At 44.9% G+C, this 23,729-nt stretch overlaps 1 protein-coding gene across 1 annotated transcript in view; it reads left to right on the forward strand.

The window, feature by feature from the left end:
* The window catches only part of EEPD1 (endonuclease/exonuclease/phosphatase family domain containing 1), a 146,031-nt gene that overhangs the window by 62,550 nt on the left and 59,752 nt on the right, over window positions 1-23,729 (forward strand). The window contains exon 3 of the mRNA XM_033193579.1: window positions 22,617-22,668. Coding sequence (XP_033049470.1) covers window positions 22,617-22,668 — 52 coding nt within the window. The remainder of the gene's footprint in view (window positions 1-22,616; window positions 22,669-23,729) is intronic.

Consider the following 23,729-nt stretch of genomic DNA (forward strand, 5'->3'; position numbering starts at 1 on the left):
CAAAAAGACTTGTTAAATTATAGCATGTATCTGTATATGTGAGTGTATCTCCATTAAAATCATGTCAAATAATGCTTAATGACATGAGGTCATATGTCAATGAATAATAATGACTAACTTATAACATTACTTGGTAGCAACTTAAAATAACAGACAACAGCACATACAATATGATGCCCATTTTATTAAATGTATACATTCATATTTTAAAGGTCTAGAAGGATATATATCAAGACCTTAATGGTAATTCCTAGGTAGCAGAATTATGGCTGATGTTTCCTTTACTTTTTTCTGTATTTTAAAATTTTTCTGCAGTAACTATATGCTTTATAAATGACTGCTGCTGTTAGTGGAAAGGGGTCCCGATCCAGTCCCCAAGAGTGGGTTCTTGGATCTTGCACAAAAAAGAATTTGGGGCAAATCCATGGAGTAAGTGAAAGCAAGTTTGTTAGGAAAGCAAAGGAATAAAGAATGGCTACTCCGTAGGCAGAGCAGCAGCATGGGCCACTGGTTGCACATATTTATGGTTATTTCTTGATTATATGCTAAACAGGGGGAGGATTATTCATGAGTTTTCCAGGAAAGGGTGGGCAATTCCTGGAACTGAGAGTTCCTCCCCTTTTTAGACCATAGGGTAGCTTTCTATCAACTGTTACTTATAAACTGTCATGGCACTGGTGAGAGTGTCTTTTAGCATGCTAATAATGCATTATAATTAGTGTGTAATGAGTAGTGAGGATGACCCGTGGTCACTTTCATCACCATCTTGGTTTTGGTGGGGTTGGGCCAGCTGCTTTACTGAAACCTGTTTTATCAGCAGGGTCTTTATGACCTGTATCTTGGGGCAACCTCCTATCTTATCCTGTGACTTAGAATGCCTGACCTCCTGGGAATGCAGCCTAGTAGGTCTCAGCCTTATTTTTTACCCAGCCCCTATTCAAGATGGAGTTGCTCTGGTTCGAATGCCTCTGATAACTTTTAAAATAAATAACCAAAAGATTGCTGTGAAATGTGCTCTTATAATTGCTATTGTAAACAACTCCCTTCCCAGAGAACCGAACTGGCTGGTTTGTGTTACAGGGAGAGAGGGGGAATTGCTTTTTGCTGATTAGCGAGGCCATGGGCTCTAACAAAACCCAGAGGTGAATTTCATCTGGCCTAAAAGGAAGAGAAGCCTTGCTAAGAGGTGAAAGGTCAGCACTGAATGCCAGATGAGGAATTTTGGCTGGAGTATTAATTTGCAATCACAGACCCTGTATTGTGTTAGCTAACTAGTATATTTTCAGTATGCTCTGAAAGCAGAAATTTCTTTTTCTCTTGTGTGTTCAGTTAATCACTCTTACTCTTTCCCAGAGAAATGAAACAAGAAGATCTTAAGATGGTGGCAGTGAGTGGTTGAGAACAGCAACAGTAAGCCTGGCTGGGCAGAAAGATACTCTAGTTGTTATTAAGAGCTGAGTAACGGTCCCTTGGGGCCTAGGGCAAAGCCAGTATCCTTCTATTTTCAGTTGCACCAGGGGCCTCACTTATACTGAATACAATAGTCCCCCTTGTTCTTGGGGATATCTTCCAGGACTTCAGATGTACCAAACCCTATATACTGTTTTTCCCTATCCATACATACCTATGGTAAAGTTTAACTTATAAATTAGGCACAGAAAGAGATGAACCACAACAACAATAAAATAGAAAAATTATAACAGGAGGGGGAGGAGGAAGAGGAAAAACCTAAAAAAATTATAACAATAGACTGTAATAAAATGTATGTGGATATGGTCTCTCTCTTTCTCAAAACACCGTATACTTGACTCACCCTTCTTCTTGTGCTGATGTGAGATAATAGGAAGGCTGCTAAGTATCTAAAGGATGGGAAGCATCTGCAGATGAAGACGCTGAGCAAAGGGAGGGTTCACATCCCTGGTGAGACAGCGCGGTGCAGTGTGAGATTGTGAATTGTATATTTCCAGAATTTTCCATTTAATATTTTTGGACCGTGATTGACTGTGGGTCACTTAAACCGTAAAAAGGTGAAACTGCAGATATGAGGTGACTACTGTACTATGTGAAAATATCACCCTCTTTTTGCTAAAAATATGTGATCAAATGTAAAGTTGGGCCTTAGAAATAGGCATGTCATGATGGCTTGACAAGCTTAGGATGGGAACATTAGGAGGTGGAAGAGAAGTAGGCTGGTGGGAGGGAGAACAGCGATTTTGTCCAGATGAGGAGGGAATTTGGTTAATAAAAGCTTAAGGCTGGAGCCTAGGAGAAAGGCCTGGAGAAGCGTTAATACTGGGTTTTAGGTAGAGCAAGAAAGTGGGGTTTCGGGTTGGTATCTGGAAGTCTGTAGGAAGTTCCCTACAGAAAATAAGAGAAATTATTTTTCCTTTATGGGAAATATCAAAAAACAAATCATTGCATTGTAACATACTTTGAAATGCATCTTAGAAAATAAGATGGATTGATGTCTGATTAGGTGGGCAGATGTGTGATAATGATAATGCTCATTGTGGAATGTAGGCAGTGTGTCTATCAGTCTTCACCGTATAGTGCCCTAAACTTTCCTGTAGGTTAAAAAAATTCGTAATTTAAACGTTAAGGAACAAAAGAGCAACTAGATGACAAAGCCTAAACTCGTGGACATTTTACAGGAAAAAAAAAATCAAGCAACAAGGAATTTCCTATGAATTCCAAAATATAAAAAGTGGGGACCTTGCTGGGTGTCGTGGTGTACATCTGTAATCCCAGGACTTTGGGGGGCCACGGCAAGAGGATTGCTTGAGCCCAGGAGGTTGAAACCAGCCTGAGCAACATAGCAAGACCCTGTATGAAGGAAGGAAGAAAGGAAGAAAGAAAGGAAGGAAGGGAGGGAGGAAGGGAGGGAGGGAGGAAGGGAGGGAAGGAGGGAAGGAGGGAAGGAGGGAAGGAGGGGAAGAGGGAAGGAGGGAAGGAGGGAAGGAGGGAAGGAGGGAAGGAAGGAAGGAAGGAAGGAAGGGAGGGAGGGAGGGAGGGAAGGAGGGAAGGAAGGAAGGAAGGAAGGAAGGAAGGAAGGAAGGAAGGAGAAAGAAAGAGGTGGGGACCAAAAACAGCCCAAACCCCTAATTACTGACCTGATAGTTGGCCAGCATGCATTTAAAGAGAGAGAAAGAAAGAAAGAAAGGAAAAGAGAGAGGGAGTGTGTGTGTTTACTTCATTCTCACAGGCTTGGATACACATAAAGAGATACATAAAACATGAAAGATTACAGTATTTGAGGGGAAGCTAGTGAATGGAAAGGAAAGGTAGGAAAATCAGACAAGATTGGCCCCTGGAAGTCCATCCCACATGGTCTGAGCAGGTTGCGGGAGGAAGAGCACAGGAAAATGCAAGTACAGAGGGGAACAGGCCCAGCTAGAGTCCCCTCTGCTACCAGGTGAGGTCGTGGAGGATGGGGATGCTGTCCCTACAGTAGATGCAGAAAACTAGTTTGATCTTGTTTCTTATACTTCCTCCAGTGAACGCCAAAAAATAACCAAAGAACAATTCAGGAAGAACAACTGGGAAGAAGGGTGGTAAAAATGACTTTTTCCTGAAGGAACAAATACCTTCAGATGATGTTTGCAGCATTTTCTGATTTTATTGAGCAGATGGCTCCTTCTTGGGTAAAAGCATGTTGAAAAAAATTAAGGGGGAAGGGAAGGGCTCAAGTTCCAAGGAGAAGTCCCAATTCACTTGGGTTAAGGAGATGTTAGTTATAACCCAATAACTTGGGTTAGTGAGGTGAACGGTAACAATTAGAGAGCCCCCCTTGCTTTGGAGACATCGGACTTGTATCATCATGACCAAGTGGATTAAGAATAACCAAAAAGAACCTCATGGAAGTTCCGTAGCTTCATCTCTTGCTAATTGGATGTGACACTGGGGAGGAAGTTTGGGATGAAAGAAAGAGGTACCTGTAGAAGCCCTGAGCCCCAGTGGCAAATGGCACTTTGCTCTTTCTCTTCCTTTAGCCCTGTTGTCCTCATCCCTAAAGCAGAGCTAACGGCATCAACTCCATCTCATATCCTGCAGAGAATATGAGAATGTCTCCAATGCCTGTGGTTCAGAGTGTGTCAGATGGTAGGCTGAGAAAAATGCTTTCTCCTTCTCCTTTCACCCTCTGCCCATAACAAATGTGTAACTACACTGAATCCTTTTTTTTTTTTTTTTGAGATGGAGTCTTGCTCTGTCGCCCAGGCTAGAGTGCAGTGGCGCGATCTCGGCTCACTGCAACCTCCACCTCCTGGGTTTAAGTGATTCTCCAGCCTCAGCCTCCTGAGTAGCTGAGATTATAGGTGCCCACCATCACAACTGGCTAATTTTTGTATTTTATTAGAGACAGGGTTTCACCATGTTGGTCAGGCTGGTCCAGAACTCCCGGCCTGAAATAATCAGCCTGCCTCAGCGTCCCAAAGTGTTGAGATTATAGGTGTGAGCCACCATGTCCAGCCAACTACACTGAATTCTTAAATAATCAAGGTAGTGAGTTTTCTCAGTTTTGAGGGAAGAGTTTCATCCTTCAATTTAAAATAACCCAATATGTAATTTCTTTTCGACATTTTATACAACCTTATCTTTTGGAGTTTTGTTCCTTGTCATCTTTTAATAAAGAAACTTGCATTTTGAATGAATATTACAGCTTTGAAAGTATTTAAGAGCCAGCTCTATGGTATATGTTTTGCTTATTATCTGTGTATCTTTCTACTTTTAGCTTTAGAAGATGGAGAACAAAACTGTTATATAGTGAGCTCCAGAAATGTTATAATATTCTTTGTACTTCTTTAAGGAGGATGAGCCTGGATTGATCTGGAATTAAAGTGCTGTTAAAGAATGCAATCAGATTATTTAATAATAATAACAGGGACACTGCAGGACTGCATGTCCCAGCCTGGCACCATAAAATCTGAACTCAGCAATTCCACCTTTACAGGAACATTTTCAGGTTATGGGTCAATCATTTAGATCCTGTTTTTTAAAGTGGCTAGAATACCAGTGTGATCTTGAGGAATGAAAGCTTTATATTCTGATCATTTCTACAAATGGTAAGAATCATGTATGAGGTCATGTCCATTTCAATTCAGATAAATATTAATAACTGTCATTTATGGTATACCTATTATATACTAGAAGCAATATTTTATAATAAATGCCATTTCAATGATTTTCTAAATAACTACAATCATTATCCTGATTTTACAGATGAGAAAATCCAATCTCTGATCAAATGCCTTTTTATGGGACAGGCCCTCTGTGTCCTCCCCACAGCACACTGGTCACACATTTACCTGTGCTCCCTGTCACTCATGCTCCCTTACCTGGCTTTATTTTTAATTCATTTATCATCACTAGACACATTATATAGTGGCATTAATTTATTTTATATTGTATTCAGGATCCAGTTAACCCTTGAACAACATGGGGGTTAGAGGAGCCAACCCGCCCTGCCCTGCACAATTGAAAATTCACATAGAACTTTTGACTTCCCCAGAACGTAACTACTACCAGCCTACTGTCGACCAGAAGCCTTACTGATAACCTAATGGTCGATTAACATGTATTTTGTATGTCATATGTACTGTATGTTGTATTCTTACAAATAAAGTAAGCTAAGGAAAAGAAATATTAAGAGAATCATAAGGAAGAAAATATATGTTTACTAGTCATTAAGTGTAGTGGATTATCGTAAAAGTCTCATCTTCATCGTCTCCATGTTTTGAGTAGGCTGAGGAGGACAAGGAAGAAGAGGGGTTGGTCTTGCTATCTCTGGGTGGCAGAGGCAGAAGAAAATCCACCTGTAAGTAGACCCACACAATTCAAACCTGTATTGTTCAAGGGTGAACTGTATATATAACAGAAATATTACACATTATATAATTAAGTGATAATTATGTGATGTTTGTTGCAGATCTTTCCTGTCTTAGTGGTTTTGGAGTACAATAACAAAATACTATATACTGGGTGATTTATAAACAAAAGACATGTATTTCTCACAGTCTGAAGGCTGGTGAGTCTAAGATCAAGGCGCTGGCTAATTCAGTGTCTCGCAAGGGCCCATTTCCTAGTTCATACATGGCGTCTTCTAGTGGGGTCCCCACATGGTGAAAGAAGCAAAGCAGCTCTCTTGGGGCCTCTTTTATAAAGTCACTAATCCCTCATGTCCTAATCACCTCCCAAAGGCCTCACTTTCTAATGCCATCACACTGGTCATTAAATTTCAACACACAGGTGGCTCACGCCTGTAATCCCAGCACTTTGGGAGGCCGAGGCAGGCAGATCACTTGAGGTCAGGAGTTCAAGACCAGCCTGGCCAACATGGCGGAACTGCATCTCTACTAAAAATACAAAAAGTAGCCAGGTGTGGTGGCGGGTGCCTGTAATCCTAGCTACTTGGGAGGCTGAGGCAGGAGAATCGCTTGAACCTAGGATGCAGAGGTTGCAGTGAGCCAAGATCACGCTACTGCACTCCAACGTGGGCGACAGAGTGAGACTGTCTCAAAAAATAAATAAATAAAAGTAATAATAAGAAATAAATTTTAACACAGAATTTGAGGGGAAGAGGGGATATTGACATCCAGACCTCAACACCTCCTCACTAATGCATGCTGGGTGGAGCTGGTGTGCAAGGGCTCTCGGGAGCCTTTTGTGCGCATCTCTTCCCAGCTCCGCATTGAGTCACACCAGGTTGGTGACTTGAAATGGGCCTTGGTGGGAGTAAGGAAGACACCACAGAAATTGGCAAATGCGGCAACTCCTCTGCATCCCCCACCCCTAGAGCCAGTGGTTAAACACTGACCTGCAGGCCGCCACTCCCTACCCTGCATTAGAATGTAAGCTTTGTCGAGTCAAGATTCTGTTTTATTCCTTGCCCTATCTCTGGTGTTGAGAACTATCCTGGGAACATAGTAGATGCTTAGTAAATATTGGTTGAATGAATAAAAAGCAGTGCATGCTTTTAAATCATACAAGTTTGGGCTCATCCCTGTGTGGACCCTGAATAAGCCACTTCATTGCTCTGAAGCTGTACAATAGAAATCGAAATCCCTGCCTCTTCAGTTAGGGATTAAGATATCCCAAAGCCAAGGATCAGGGGAGAAGGTTGAAAAGTTAATATTGTAGCGTGCAAATCATACAGTCTGTCCTTGAATACTTAGTTTAACTTTAGAATCTGCAGTTTGTTACAACTATGTCTGCAAGGAGAAACTTGCAGATGTAAGTAAAAATAATATAATCAAGGCTTAGCAGGGTACTGACATCTGGAAAACACTTTCAACTGAATCCTCTTTCTCCTCTTCATTGGTTCTTTGTACATTTCAGTCTGTTCCCCTGCCTTTTCTTCCAAATTTTCCAGAAATAAAATTGCCTAGTCTACTGTAGTTTTATCTCCTGCAGTTAAGCCAAGCCATTAACTTTCTAATGGACTTTCCTGTGGGGCCTCAGATCTAAATTAGGTTAAATGTTTCAGCTTTTTAAAAAGTGGCATTAAATAGGCAATTTGCTGCTGGGAAAAAAGCTTGTGTGTGGAAGTGTTTCCTAGCCTTTGGTCAGCAGCCAGCCTAATTTTTGTTGTTCATCCTCACCCCTGTTCAGTGGGATCTCAGTGGAGTGAAAGGTTTCAAGTTGACGGGAAGCTGAGCTCTTTCTCTGTCCCTTCCCAAGGTGGGTGTGAGAAGGAGAGATCAATCCTTTACACAGGTAGGTAGAAAACGGGCCGACAGTCAGTCCAGTCATAATAGCTGGACAAATGTTTCCTTGTTTAAGGAGGCATAAAGAGTAAAAAAAGGCTGTGGAAAAGTCCTGCAGAACAAAGTAAAAGCAAGAGCTTCTGTACATTGAGATGGAGTTTTTATTTTGAAAAACCATCTACAGCAGAATCCAGAAGATAGTTTTGGGAAAATGTGTGGCATCCTCAGTATACAGCAAAAGGATATGGTCTCCCTGGGACAGGAACAGTAAAACGTGAAGAAAGGATATTTGACATGGAAAAGCAACAGAAAGGGAAAAGCAAGGAGATGGATTCAATAAGGAAAGGTTTTATGGATCCAATAGCAGAACTAAAATCCAAATTAGCAAGCGTATAGAAAAGTATTCATGTATAGTAAAGTGAATAATGGCCTCAAAAAGTTTTCCATATCCTAATCCTTGGCACTTGTGAATGTTACCTCACATGGGAAAAAAAAAAAAAAAACAGTTTTGCAGATTTGATTAAATTAAGTATCTTGAGAGGTAGGGGGGTTTATACTGGGTCATCTGTGTGGGCCTAAGTACAATCACAAGTGTCCTTGTAAGAGACAGGAAGAAGGAAATGTGATGTTAGACAGGAGAGAAGGCGATGTGACCATGGTGACAGACTGGAGTGACAAGGCCACAAACAAGGAATGCAGGCAGCCACCAGGGACAAAAAAATATAGGCTGTCCTCTCGAGCCTCCAGAGGGAGCATGGTCGTTCCGATAGCTTGATTTCAGCCCAGTGAGCCTGAGACTTCTGGCCTCCAGAACTGAGGGAATGACCTTCTGTTGTGTGAAGTCACCAAGTTTGTGATAATTTGTTAGGACAGCCACAGAAAACAACACAAATGCCATGGAAAATCAAATCAGTGATATGAGTCAGGGGGGAAAAAAGTCGAGGAAGGTTCTGGAAAATATGAGAAAAGAAGAGAAGAACAAGATACAAGGTTATCCATGTGGAAGATGGAACTGACCACCCACATTCAGATTTTTGGCGTTGGTGATTATTGAAATCAGTGATCTGTCATCCAAAATATGATGGAAGGAAACCCCGTGCTCATGAGGAACTGTGTGTGAATATCCAAGGGCTCACTCAACTGCATTCTGAACAAACTCAGAAAGTGGCAGCCACATCTGAGCATACCCTGGGAATAATAAAGAATAACAAGGATAAGAGAAGGGGACAAGCATTTCATCCAAACAGAGAAAAAACGAACAAAAATTAAGTCGACTTCAGACTTGTTCTGTATGACAAAGAGACTGTGTTTACGGAAACTGTCAGAAGATTAAAACATCTGGGAATTAAAAAAAACAAAAATTTGGCTCTATTCCCAGGCCCTAGAACACTAACCTACGTGTGGAGCCTGAGAATCTGAAGCGTTAAAAGTTCTTCGATTATCGAGTAAGTTTGTGAACCTTCTACAAAAGTTGGGGATTACATTGCAACCCAAACAATTTTATGCTCAGCTGAGTTGCTTTTGTCTGTGAAGCCAATCAGAAAGACATTCTCAAACATGCAGGAGCTTAGGGAAGTATACAAACATGCTCCTTTCTTTAAAATTCACTTTAAAGACGTGTCATAGATGCCCAAGAGTTAAAACAGAGCTCAAGAGTAGGTAACATAAGCACCAGATTCCATAAAACTAGGGAGCAGTTTAAATTATTGTTATAAGTCTGATTAGGAAACAAATACAAATGTCAAAAATTGTTCTTAGAATAAGCTGTGTAGTGGAAAGACAACAGAATGCCTGTCTTCTGGATCTAAACCTTAGAGTATTGCTAATGAAGATCAAAGAGGGAAGGGGCGATAAGGATTGTGATGCTGCTTGTCCGAAATAGGATGGTATCAAGAAAAGGTTGTTTCGGTCTTTATTCTAATCCTCGAGAAGCGTTAGTGGCTCAAGAAAGGCTCTGAATGATGAGTACTAATAGCCTCCATTTAGAGAGGCTTATGAGCGAAGCAGTGTGCTAAGTACTTTACCTTAGTCACCTCTGCTCCCGGCCACAGAAGCGAGCGCCAGTCTCTTTCTCTTCCCACCTGCTGCTGAGTTCTTCAGGTTCCTTAAGACCCTGCAGCCAGTAGGCAGTGCAGCTTGAACTGACTCTTGCTTCTTACATTAATCTGAAAAACTTAAAATGAACACTGATAGATCCAAAAACATGTTCAGGAACTACTCAAATGCTTGGGAAATGGAAACGTGAATGCAGCACAAAGTAGACCCAAAAGAGTATTGGTACACTTTACTAATCAGGAAATAAATACGCAGGGTGCTTCCCCTAACAAGAGTGCACTAGAATGATAGAAAACAAAATTTAAAACCAAACTACTTAGAGATAGAAGAACACAATTCAAATAACCATTGTACCCAATAAGAGGTCAACACTACAACTGTAGACTACATAGAAAGTAACAGGAAGACTGCATCATGAAATTTGAAACAAGGATAAATACATACTTAGAGAAAAAAGTATGGCTTTATATATATAATAAATCATTTAAACAAAAGAAAGTGACAGAGAAACCAAAGAAAACAGTGGAAAATTGGAGAAAGGAATTAAGATAAATGTGAACCTTCATTAGAAAAAGAATGGTACAGTCGATAAATCCTGGTGCTAATTTTTCAGGAAACCAACAAAGTAGACTGATTTCTCACAGATCTAATTTTCAAAATGAGAAAAAATATCTACCCGTCTTAAAGAACGGAACGGGGGGTGGCCAGAAGCAGATGCAGAGGTGGTTATTAAGTTTAAAGTGATTACTTGTATACTTTTATGCTCAAAATTTGAAAATCTGAATGGATTGGATAATTTTCTTAAAAAATAGAATATACTGTAATTGATTCAAGCAGTTGGAAACCTGAATGGAACAAAAAACGTGGGCACCGTCCTCAAAGAAGTGCCCAGATTGTTTTGCAGACTAATTCTTTTAAACCTGCTAAGAACAGTGACTGCCCAAGTTAAATTCCACGGAGATTGTTCTGTGTGCTGACATCCTAATCCCGCACTTGTCTTTGGCGAGGAAGGGTGTCTTGTCAGTGACAGGACGCCACGCTGTCAGGGACGTATTTAGGAAAAGCAGCCCCTTCTCCAGAGCCCATCCCTCCTCCTGGGCGTGTCCACTGGTGTGCAGATGCTGAGCCAATAGAGGAGGAAAGTAAGCATGGGGGAAAACAGGCCTGCAAGTGACCCCCATGATGTCTTCTAAAATTTGGTGATAAAAACAAGAGACAAGAGATTCTTGGCCGGGCGCAGTGGCTTACGCCTGTAATCCCGGCACTTTGGTTTTTTGGGGGTTTGTTTTTTATTTCTTTGAGACGGGAGTTTTGCTCTTGTTGCCCAGGCTGGAGTGCAATGGTGCAATCTTGACTTACTACAACCTCCGCCTCCCAGGTTCAAGTGATTCTCCTGCCTCAGGCTCCCAAGTAGCTGAGATTACAGGAACATGCCACTATGCCCAGCTAAATTTTTGTATTTTTAGTAGAGAGGGGGTTTCACCTTGTTGATTAGGCTGGTCTCAAACTCCTGATCTCAGGTAATCCACCTGCCTCAGCCTCCCAAAGTGATGGGATTACAGGCTTGAGCCACACCTGGCCTAATTGCAGCACTTTGGGAGGCTGAGATGGGAGGATCGCTTGAGCCCAGGAGTTGGAGACCACCCTGGGCAACACAGTGAGATCCCATCTCTGTTAAAGAAGGGTGGGGAGATTCCTTCATTAATTTACTCAGAAGTTAACCTGGAACTTTGCTTGAAAGGGAAAGGAGGTGTGTTCAGACATCTGGATTGATGCCATTTGTGAATCTGACTTTCATGAAATTTCTTAAGTAACTCCACCCCACATAAAATAAATACAGGCCAGGCATGGTGGCTCATGCCTGTAATTCCAGCACTTTGGGAGCTCGAGACAGGAGGATGACATGAGGTCAGGACTTCGAGACCAGTTTGGTCAACATGGTGAAATCCCATCTCTACTAAAAATACAAAATTAGCCAGGAGTGGTGGCACACACCTGTAATCCCAGCTACTCAGGAGGCTGAGGCGGGAGAATCACCTGAACCTGGGAGGCAGAGGTTGCAGTGAGCTGAGATTGTGCCACTGCCCTCCAGCCTGGACAATAGAGTGAGACTTCATCTCAAAAAAAAAAAAAAAAAAATGCTATGGAAAATCAAATCAGTGATGTAAATGAAAGAAAAAGTTATTCTGCAGACACAGGTGGGGCCAGGCCTGTCAGGATTTTACACAATTGTGTTTGATTTAAGTCCTCCTCAACTGCCTACAATAATGGATAGGATTGTGATAGATATGAGGATATTCGTGTTTATTGATGGCAGAATTTGAAACATAATCGAGATAGGGTCTAGTTTTTGTCATAGGAGGAGAAGTGTGCCAGGCATTAGGGAGGTTCCTTGGGTTACATCTGGGACTTAGAAATGAAAGGGGACTGTTCTTAGTTTTATTACTAGGGCTGTTATTAAGGATGAACATTGATTAATAGGTTTGTCACAGGGACAATGTGAGTAGAGAGTGGCCATTGCCCCTGGCCTCTGGACCCTGGCTGTGATTACACCTTCACTCTATGTTCTCCTCTTGGGCCTCCTGTCTCCCTTCCTGAAAGGCTGCCTGGAGAGCTCCTCTCTCCCCAGGTTTCTGCTGCTGAGGCCCTCTTCTAAAAGCACGTGTGGAAACCCCTTCCCTCTCGTTTGCTGTACAGTCCAGGAGACAGTGTGGGCTGATACATCAGGTAAAGGGTCTGTGTTGCCAGCATTGCTGGAGGCGCTGGGGTTTGGTGTGGGCTCTTCCATTCAGGGTCTTCACATTTTTCTCTCTTCTTCTTGCAGAGGAGGGTGTGGAAGTATTATATTATAAAACAAAACCAGCCCAGGCATCATTTACAACTTTCATGACATTTAGTTTTCTTCCATATCCTGCAAACGGTGATTATGCTCTGAGAGAAAAACTGGGTCCCACGACTGTATCATTTGAGGAGGGAGGGAAGGCATGGGGGAAAGAGAGAGAGAGAGAGAATGTGAATGCACAGCTCTGAGAGGGACTGTTTTTGCTGTAATAATTGCCTTCACTTAGATAAGGCTAAATACCTGCTGGCTTTGAGTTTTTCTCCTTGGAAAATCCTGCTGTGAGATGCCATCCAACATCTTGTACCTAGATTTTAATGTCGTCCTTTCTCCTTCATTTCTATCCACTTCTCACCCTCTGAAAGCTGGCATCGTCTCCACCACTCCCTGCAGCTGCTGTCTCCAATGCCCCCAGCCTTTGCTTGCCTGGCATTCTGTCAATTCTGAACAACTGGCTCCCTCCCCTCTTGCAGCACTCTCTCCCCATGGCTGCCGGCCATGTGCTCCAGGTTTCCCTTCTACCTGCCTGACAGTCCGTTTGCTGCTTCCATGACAGCCTCCCATTCCTCCTTCCAGCTGTTAAATGTTGATGGCCCTTGGGTGCCCTATCCTGGACCGTCTTCTCTGTCCTTACAGCCTCCTAGATGGTCTTTCCCCTTTGTCACCATCTTCCCGCTCCTGATGTTCGAATCTATAGCCCAGGACTTGCTGAGGTGCAGCCAGTTACCTCCTCAAACTCCACTCGGAGGTCCCAAAGCCCTGAACCCCAGTGTGTCCAAGACGAGACTCACATCTTCAGCCCTGCTTGGCTCCCTAAGTAGGTGGTTCCTTCAGCACCCAGTTTCACAAGGTGGAAACTGGGGTGATGTTTCTTTCTTGTTCCCGTCATCCGTTCATTCATCAGGCCCTACCAGCTGCTCACTTGTGTAGAATTAGCCCAGTGCTAGTTGCCTGCACAGGCCACCTTCATCTCTTACCTGGACCCGTCCTGGGTCTCTCCACCTCCAGCATTGCCACCCCCACCCCATCCCCATCCATTCTCCACACCATGGCCATATTTTTATTAGTACTTTCTTTGCCCCTGGACCTCTGCCACATCACTGCCCTAAATTATTTGTGACTCCTCCTTGCCAGACTCCTTGATGTGACTTGACAAACCCTCTCAGCAGGGCCAGCCCCACCTGTTTCTGCAGAATAATCCTTGAATTCCTACCTCCCACCTTCAGCCCTGCCTCCCCATGTCCCTGGTCGATGTGCAGTCCCTGAGCAGGCCATGCTCACTCTTTCCCCTCGTTCCTTCGCTGTTGCTGTCCTGCTACCCTATGTGGAACACTCTCGTCCTCCCCTCTGCTGTGCAGGCCTGAAGGTGTCAGCTGACAGGCCACTCCCCAGGAAGCCTCCCAGCTTTGTTCATGCTCTTCCAGCAGGCACATGGCACCATGTGTTTGCCTCCTGAGAGTGCCCATCACGCGACTGATGCACTTACCTGGTTCCTCCAATAGACTCAGATGTCTAGGGGCAGAGGCTGCTTTTGCTCACCAGTATGTCCCTAGCACCCAGGAGTGCCTGGTGCATAGTGCATAACCTTAGATCTTTTATCCATACAGTGAATGAATGGATCCATCATATAGCATTCATTCTCTATCTGTTACATACTGCTGTGTCTCATGGACTATACTATAATAAATTTATTATAAATGCAATGGGAACTCAAAGTGCCAGAATCCTCAGAGAAAGGGAGCCAGGGTGAATCCTTACTCTAGTATCCTTTAGGTTATAATCTATTCTGGAAGCATGAATGTCTCTATAGTTGAGAGTTTATCCTTCAAGTGCTTTTGAAGCATCCACAGAGTTATCCCATAGCTGTCTTTTTGGGGGCCATCAAACCTCATGTGGTCTGTGTCGCATGCCATCCTGGACCGCAGGGGTGCCCTCTGGCTTCTGTCTCCTCAGTGCTGCCGCCCGTCTTCTGTGCTGTCAGTGTCTGCCTGGCACTTTCCCCATCACCCTCTTTAATCCCATTATAGATCTTAATTGCATGCATTCTAGGTCTTTCTAAGTGTTGCTCATCCTGACTTCAGAACTTGCCCTTCAAGCTGTCATTTATCTAAATAAATCACCGCTATCAGCTGCTTTTGTGTGATTTGCCACTCTTCGCAATGTAAGGTACAGAAAAAGAAATTATAGTTCATTGCAGCTTTCATCTCCTTGGGGCTCTGTTGTTCTCAGAGTATGAGGACCAAGCTCCAGGCCGCTAAGAGACAGAACCTCTTAGGCCCGGCTCTACTGGTCCATGTTGGAACCCAAGAGAGCCTCAGGGAGACACTTCCCTCTTCCTCGGACATATGCTGAAGCGGCTTCCTAACCCCGTGGGCCCTTGTTGAGGGCAGGAACTGTGTGTTCGTCTTGTCCTCCAGACATATGCCAGTTTCTGAAATAAAGGGAGGTATTCAGTATAAGTTTGTGGAATCAGCAGAAGAAAGGAGGGAGGAAGGGGCAGAATTGAAAATATGAGGGCCGGGCGCGGTGGCTCAAGCCTGTAATCCCAGCACTTTGGGAGGCCAAGATGGGCAGATCATGAGGTCAGGAGATCAAGACCATCCTGGCTAACACGGTGAAACCCCATCTCTACTAAAACATACAAAAAACTAGCCGGGCGCGGTGGCGGGCACCTGTAGTCCCAGCTACTCGGGAGGCTGAGGCAGGAGAATGGCGTAAACCCGGGAGGCGGAGCTTGCAGTGAGCTGAGATCTGGCCACTGCACTCCAGCCTGGGCGACAGAGGAAAAACAACAACAAAAAAAGAAAATATGAGATATCAGATTCCCTTTCAGGGCAAAAAGTTAGATGGTGTCAAGTGGAGGATTTCATACATGGGCTTATTGCTCCTTCATATGTCTGAAATTTCTTCCCAGGGAGTATCTGATATACTAGAAGAATCTGATATCATAAATACTGAAATAAATACCGTAAACTGGAAGGGTTTCCAATAAGGTTAGAAATAAAATCAGGACAGTTATATAACAGGAAGCATCTCAGAATACCCTTAAGGACTGCAGCTCTCAGGAGGACAAAACAGCTTTCTGAAGAAATCCAAAGTTATGAACAGCTCTAGCAGTAGCTTCTTAATATTAGTATGCATTGCTCTCATTTTGAAACACAAACTGTGTAGATCTGAGTGTCTTATCATCTTCTCTCCCCCTGCCCCTAAAACTATCCCATTTATGTTGCTGGGGATTGTTTGTTTTTTGTTTTTGTTTCTGTTTTGAGACGGAGTCTTGCTCTGTCACCTAGGCTGGAGTTCAGTGGCACAAGGTTGGCGCACTGCAACCTCCGCCTCCCAGGTTCAAGCAATTCTCCTGTCTCATCCTCCCGAGTAGCTGGCACTACAGGCACCTGCCACCACACCCAGCTAATTTTTTGTATTTGTAGAAGAGATGGGGTTTCACCGTGTTAGCCAGGATGGTCTTGATCTCCTGACCTCGTGATCCGCCCACCTCGGCCTCCCGAAAGCTGGGATTACGGGCGTGATACTGCACCGGCCCTTGCTGGGTTTTAGTAGTGTAGGAATGTCTCTGGTTTTTGTTTGTTTGTTTTTGCCCCTTCCCCTACTCCTAATGCATTAATACTATTTGGTATTGGTTTTAGAGCAGATAATAAATGGGTTTTTATCTCATATGCCAACTTCAGTAGATTGGTTGTGGCTCACTGGACTGTTGAGAAGGATTTGGAAGCTGAATCTAAGTTCGGTGGGGGAGAGTTCTGTGGAGGCCGGGGGTTGGAGCGTAGCACTGTGCATGCCAGGCCTGTGCCAGGTGTGTTCTAGAGGACAGTAAGTGATGAGAGCAGGACGTGGCATCCTTCAGGTTTTGACTTAAATCAGAGTCAGCTGAAGTTATTTTAATGTCATTTTCATGTCAGAGCCTGAAATTGTTGGTTTTCAAATCTTGTTCTGTGGCTGATTGTAGTATCTTAGTGAATAGTAGGGAGAAAAATAGAGCTGAATATTTTAACAGTGTTGAGACCTTTTCTCTAAACTGTTGCCATCTGATGCCTGATACTAAATTGGACTTCATGACCATAAAAGGGGCAGGAATGGGAGACTATTTGAAAAGTTCCTCCAGTATAAATATTTATCATGGTTATTTCAGAGGCAGATTAGGCTTCTGAAATTTGAGCTACAACTGGATAGTCCTAACTTAGCATATAAGTTGCTGTCCAAACTGGTGACCTGGAATCTAGATTTGCACAGTGGGAATCAGAATGTGCTGAGGAGTGGCCAATGGCCTTGACCTGCCACCAGGCATATTTCATGAATGACAGTCCGTTACATAATTCACGTGGCACCTTTCACCAAGGGAGGATCCACCCAGCCATCTTGTTTGAGGCATTCTTTTCAGAAGGAGAAACCGAGGCATGGCCTTTGCTATTACCCATTCAGGCTGGAATGTGTGCGCTATGATAGCAACTTGGCCTGAAGGCCTCCAGGCCTGGTCAGCAAATAAATTCCTTGAGCGCTTTCCATGTGCCAGTTGACACCACAAATGTAATTAGGAGCAAGAATGTCTCAGTCCCCAGCCTCAAGGAGCTTCCACGCTTGTTGAGAGGAGACAGACAAAAGCACCCCAATAAACTCATGCTTCAAGGTAGCACAAAGACCACCGAAAAAAATAACCTATTGTGACCTGGGATGCTGGTTTAACTCGGGTGTCCAGGGAAGGTTGCTTGGAGGAGATGACATTCCCAGTTAGACTGGAATGAGGGGATGAGACAGATGGTGTTGGAAAGATCCTGGGGAAGACCCCTCCAAGCCAGAGAAACAACAAAAGCAAACCTGCCTAAGAGATGAAACAAAAGCCAACGGGGTTGGAGCAGAGAGAATGCCCACACTCCTGTCCATTAGCCTGGATGTTTGCTAATTTCTTGTTTGTTTTGTTTTTTTGGTGGGTTTTTTGTTTTGTTTTGTTTTTTGAGACAGAGTCTCGCTCTGTCACCCAGGCCGGAGTGCCTGGCGCGATCTCAGCTCACTGCACCCTCTGCTTCCCAGGCTCAAGCGACTCTCCCACCTCAGCCTCTTGAGTAGCTGGGATTACAGGCGCCCGCCACCAAGCCTGGCTAATTTTTGTATTTTTAGTAGAGACGGGGTTTCACCATGTTGGCCAGGCCAGTCTTGAAGTCCTGACCTCAAATGATCCACCTGAATTGTTCTCCCAAAGTGCTGGAATTACAGGTGTGAGCCACCATGCCCGGCCTGATTTGTTGTTGTTGGTGGTGGTTTCTTATAAGCCGTGAAAACTTTTATTACACTTCTTGAAGCTGCTTTTAAATTAGCCATTGCATTTGGTGAGACAGTGTTTGCTTAGTTGTACAAAGGGTATGAATAATTCTATAAATTAAGGTGAATTTTAAAAATTGCCTAATTCTGACCAGATGGGGTGGCTCACACCTGTAATCCTAGTACTCTGGGAAGCTGAGGCAGGCAAATTGCTTGAGCTCAGGAGTTTGAGACCAGCCTGGGCACCACGGCAAAATCCCATCTCTACTAAAAATACAAAAATTAGCCTGGTGTGGTGGCGTACACCTGTAGTCCGAGCTGCTTGGAAGGCTGAGGTAGGACAATCGCTTGAACCCTGGAGGTCAGAGCTGTGGTGAACCAAGATGGTGCCAGTGTACTCCAGCCTGGGTGACAAAGTAAGACCTTGTCTCAAAAGAAAAAGAAAAAGTTGTCTAATCCCTTTGGAGGGGGCATGTGCTTCACAGTGGGCCTATTTCTATTCTGTAGAACCTGTGCAGGTTGCTGGAGGTGGGGAGGAAATGACCAGTGAGCACTCACCCATTAGCTGGGTGGGCAGGGAGTGTTGTGACACCATCTGCAGCTGACCCACTCCCTAAACAGCCCCTTGGAGCTCTCATGCTTTTACTGTGTGCTGAGTCCAGCCCAGGCCCCCCCATAGCCTCCACCCTAGGCCTCCCCCATAGCCTCCAGCCCAGGTTTTCCCCACAGCTTCCACCAGGCCTCCCCCACAGCCTTCAGCCCAGGTTTCCCCCACAGCCTCCAGCCCAGGCTTCCCCCACAGCCTCCAGCCCAGGCCTCCCCCACAGCCTCCAGCACAGGTTTCCCCCGCAGCCTCCAGCCCAGGCCTCCCCCACAGCCTCCAACCCAGGCCTCCCCCAAGCCTCCAACCCAGGCCTCCCCCACAGCCTCCAGCCCAGGCCTCCCCCACAGCATTGACCACTTGCTCATTGTGTCCATGAACACTTCAAAAGCAACATGTCAAAAAGGGGAAAATACCTCCCCTGTCAACCTGCATGCACTTCTCAATCCTGTCACTTTGGTTGCTGGCTGTAGCCTCTGTTCAGGCACCTGCACTGGAAACCAGCAGGTCCTCTCTCCCCTTGGTGCCTCTATAGACCTCCTCTGTGATTGCCTTTTTTCCCAGCCCTCCTTCCCTGACAAAGCTAACCTGGTCTCTCCAGGAATCCTCTGGCCTCGGCTGGGCCCGGTTCCTCTCTGCATCTCTGTGTGCCCATTTGGCATATAGTACATCATATTCTGGACTGGCTGTGAGTGCCTTCCAGGCAGGGAATGCCATAGCAATCATGGATCCTTGGTCACTTGCACACAGTGCACTGTCAATGTTTGGAAAACAAATGAGTGGCTGAGCAGGGTCCCTTTGCAAGTGATGGCTTTAGCTATTTGGGTGACTGTTTTTCTTTATATTCTTCTGAACGTATTCAAATTCCTCACAGTAAGTAGCTATCAGACAGTTTTATAATTTTTTATGGCAAAATGTTTATAAATAAAATTTAGCATTTTAACCCTTTTTAAGTGTACAGTTCAGTGGCATGGCATAAAGTACATTTACGTTGTATAATCAGCACCATTCATTGTCTCTAGAACTTTTTTTTTGGGGGGGGGGACAGAGTCTCGCTCTGTCACCCAGGCTGGAGTGCAGTGGCGTGATCTCTGCTCACTGCAAGCCTCGACCTCCCAGCTCAAGAGATTCTCTTACCTCAGCCTCCCGAGTAGCTGGGGTCACAGGCATGCACCACCACACCAGGCTAATTTTTTGTATTTTTAGTAGAGATGAGGTCTTGTTGAGAGGTGACAGCGTGCGAGCAGCCCTCGCGTCAGCTCTGGCCACGCTCCAGGAGCCATTCGGCCCGCCACTGCGCTATGAGGGCCCCTCTCTGAGGCTGGCTGAGGCCAGAGTCTACTCTCTCTGCTAGAGGGGAAGTGTGAAGAGAGAGGCGCCGGCAGGAGCCGGGACTGTGCGCTGCGCTCCCCACGGGTTTCAGGTGAGCGCGGGCTCAGCAAGCCCTGCTGGGCTTGATTGGAGCCTCTGCTGGGCTTGATCGGAGCCTCTGCTGGGCTTGATCGGAGGCTGAATCACGTGCGTGGACTGCCGTTCCCTCTTCGCGGGATAGTTGGCCATGATAGCAGACCTCTGTCTCTTTCTCACTTCCCCACTTTTTCTCTTGATTGTCTGTGATGAGCTCCTTCTGGGCTGCTGGAGTGCCCGGGTGCGGCCAAGTCCCATTTGGCCAGTACCAGTGAGAGGTGAAGCCCGCTGGGCTTCTGGGACAGGTGGGGACTTGGAGAACTTTTCTGTCTAGCTAAAGGATTGTAAACGCACCAGTCAGCACTCTGTGTCTAGCTAAAGGTTTGTAAACGCTCCAATCCGTGCTCTGTGTCTAGCTAATTGGGTGGGGACTTGGAGAACTTTTCTGTTTAGCTAAAGGATTGTAAACGCACCAGTCAGTACTCAGTGTCTAGCTAAAGGTTTGTAAATGCACCAATCAGCACTCTGTCAAAATGGATCAATGAGCTCTCTGTAAAATGAACCAATCATCTCTCTGTAAAATGGACCAATCAGCAGGATATGGGTGGGGCCAGATAAGGGAATAAAGGCAGCCCCCCACCCCCCCCACCCCCCCAGCTAGCAAGTCGCAACCCATTGGGGTCCCCTTCCACACTGTGGAAGCTTTGTTCTTTTGGTCCTCTTTTGCTCCTCGCAATAAATCTTGCTGCTGCTCACTCTTTGGGTCTGTGCTGCTGGAACACTGACTGTGAAGGTCTGTAGCTTCACTCCTGAAGTCAGCCAGACAATGAACCCACCGGCAGGAACAAACAACTCCAGATGGGCCGCCTTTATGAACTGTAACGCTCACCGCCAAGGTCTGCAGCTTCACACCTGAAGTCAGCGAAACCACGAACCCGTCAGAAGGAAGAAACTCCGGACACGTCCAAACATCAGAAGGAACAAACTCCGGACACACCGTCTTTAAGAACTGTAACTAACACTCACCGTGAGGGTCTGCGGCTTCATTGTTGAAGTCAGCCAGACCAAGAACCCACCAATTCCGGACACGTTGTGATGTTGTCCAGGCTGCTCCTGATCTCCTGAGCTCAAGCAATCCTCCTGCCTTGGCCTCCCAAAGTGCTGGGATTACAGGCATGAGCCACTGCGTTGGCCCTCTAGAACTTTTTCTTTATCCCAAAGTCAAATTCCATACTTTTTAAGCAATACCTCTCCATTCTCCTTCTCCCTCAGTCCCTGGTAAGCACCATTCGGTTCCTGGAAAGGGGTCCCAGTGCAGACCCCAAAAGAGGGTTCTTGGACCTTGTGCAAAAAAGAATTTGGGGCAAATCTATGAAGTGAAAGCAAGTTTATGGTAAAGTAAAGGAATAAAGAATGGCTGGCTAAGGTCAAGCGCAGTGGCTCACGCCTGTAATCCCAAAACTTTGGGAGGCCTAGGTGGGTGGATCACTTGAGGCCAGCAGTTCAAGACCCACCTGACCAACATGGTGAAACCCAGTCTCTACTAAAAATACAAAAATTAGCCAGATGTAGGGGCGCACGCCTGTAAAACCAGATACTCGGGAGGCTGAGGCAGGAGAATGGCTTGAACTCAGGAGGTGAAGGTTGCAGCGAGCCAAGATCACGCCACTGCATTTCAGCCTGGGTGACAGAGTGAGACTGTCTCAAAAAAGAAAAAACATGGCTAGCTATTTTTATGGTTATTTCTTTATTATATGCTAAACAAGGGGTCGATTATTTATGACTTTTCTAGGAAAGGGGTGGGCAATTCCCAGAACTGAGAGTTCCTCCCCTTTTTAGACCATATAGGATGACTTCCTGATGTTGCCATGGCACCTGTAAACTGTCAGGGCGCTGGTGGGCGTGTCTTTTAGCACTAATGCATTATAATTAGCATGTAATGAGCAGTGAGAGTGACCAGAGGTCACTTTTGTGGCCATCTTGGTTTTGGTGGGTTTTGGTCAGCCTCTTTACCACATCCTCTTTTATCAGCAAGGTCTTTAGGACCTGAATCTTGTGCTGACCTCCTATCTCATCCTGTGACTTAATGCCTAACCTCCTGGGAATACAGCCCAGTAGGTCTTGGTCTTATTTTACCCAGCCCCTATTCAAGATGGAATCGCTGTGGTTCAGATGCCCCTGACAATTCTACTTTCTGCCTGTGTGAATTTGACTACTCTTAAGATACCTCATGTAAGTGGGATTGTATAGTATTTGTCTTTTGTGGCGGCTTATCTCACTTAGCATGTCTCCAAGGTTCATCTGCGGTGTCGCATGTATCAGAATGTTCTTTGTTACGGATATGTAATATAGTCCATTAAAAGTATGTACTCCGTTTTGCTTATTCATTCATCTGTTGGTAGACATTTATGTTGTTTCTACTTTTTGGCTATTGTGCATAATGCTGCTGTGAACACTGGTGTGCAATTACCTATTCGAGTTCCTGCTTTCAATTCTTTTGGGAATATACTTAAAAGTGAAATTGCTGGATCATATGGTAAAAATTACTTTCAAATGTAGAAACATTTTAAATACTTTCAAAACGGTCATTTTGATTTAAACAAAAGGTCACCTTAAGATGGCAGGTGACATAGAAATGCAGAATGAAATTTCAGCCTTTTGTTTTTGTGACTTGTTTGATGATCCTTGGTGACGTGAAATGATTTGTTTTTCAAGTGTGGTTTTGATTTTTTTCTTACAGCATCAAGCTGCTAGCTGTGCAAGAACTGCTTGACAGAGAGGCCTTGGAAAAGGTAATATTTTACTCTTCCTTCTACATTCACAAACCAAGAACAGAGGGCCACGCATAAGAAAAATTCAACTCCCTGTCACCAGAGACACCCCTACTGAAAAGATGGTCAGTTATTTTGTATTCCTGACAGTCATGCAGAATTTTAACCTCAGCCCCTTACCTTGCTGACATTGTGTTCAAGCCTACAAACTCTGGGTTGTGTGGGGGTGGTGCAAAAGGCAAAGGCTGGTGCTGCAGGGGGCCATACTCTGGAGGAGGCTTTCTGTGCTTTCAACCATTAGGAGCCAGAGGCCTCATGCGTTCCGGAGTCTGTGCTGGCCACCTCACTGCATTCCTGCTTGCTGTGTGTTATTATCTGGGTGTAGGGATGATGGAATTGAGACCCAGTGACTTGCCCAAGCAAATGAACTACGTAGAAGAGTGATGATTTGAATCCCAATAGTTCCATTTCCAAAACCAGTACTTCTCTATTCAGTAGTCAAGTTCATGAGTTTTTATCTCTTTTTAGGCTACTACTGAGGATTGGGAAACTGCCTCCCTGCCCCCAAACTAACGTTTTTTTAGCAGAGATGGAGTTTCACCATGCTAATGTTTCACTGTGCCCTGGAAGAGACCCCCATCGTGTCTTGGCTTTCTGTGTTCAAGTCAAGCCTGGGGTTGGGGATTTTTTGCCAGTTGTGGGTTTAAGTTTGGCACGCGTGGTGGGGTGGGTCCACAAAAAGGGCTGGGTGGGCACCAAGGAAGCCAGGGCTCCCTACTTGCCCATCAGGGGCCTCCCAACTGATACCAAGCTCTCAGACCCTGGGGAGCTCAGGACTCTTCCTGCATGTGTAGCTGCAGGTGATAATTAGAATCTGTGATGCTAACATGAAGCAACAGCACCCAAACAATACTCATCTACTTTTGGTTAGAGAGACAAGCACTTGAACTATATTCGTTTATTTTTGGAATTTAAAATATTTGAGGGGGCCAGGTGAGGTGGCTCTGCCTGTAGTCCCAGCACTTTGGGAGACTGGAGGGTTGCTTGAGCCCAAGAGTTTGAGACCAGCCTGGGCAACATAA

This window comes from Trachypithecus francoisi, unplaced genomic scaffold (genome assembly GCF_009764315.1).
Source record: "Trachypithecus francoisi isolate TF-2019V2 unplaced genomic scaffold, Tfra_2.0 Lachesis_group4, whole genome shotgun sequence".
Classification (NCBI taxonomy): Eukaryota; Metazoa; Chordata; class Mammalia; order Primates; family Cercopithecidae; genus Trachypithecus; species Trachypithecus francoisi.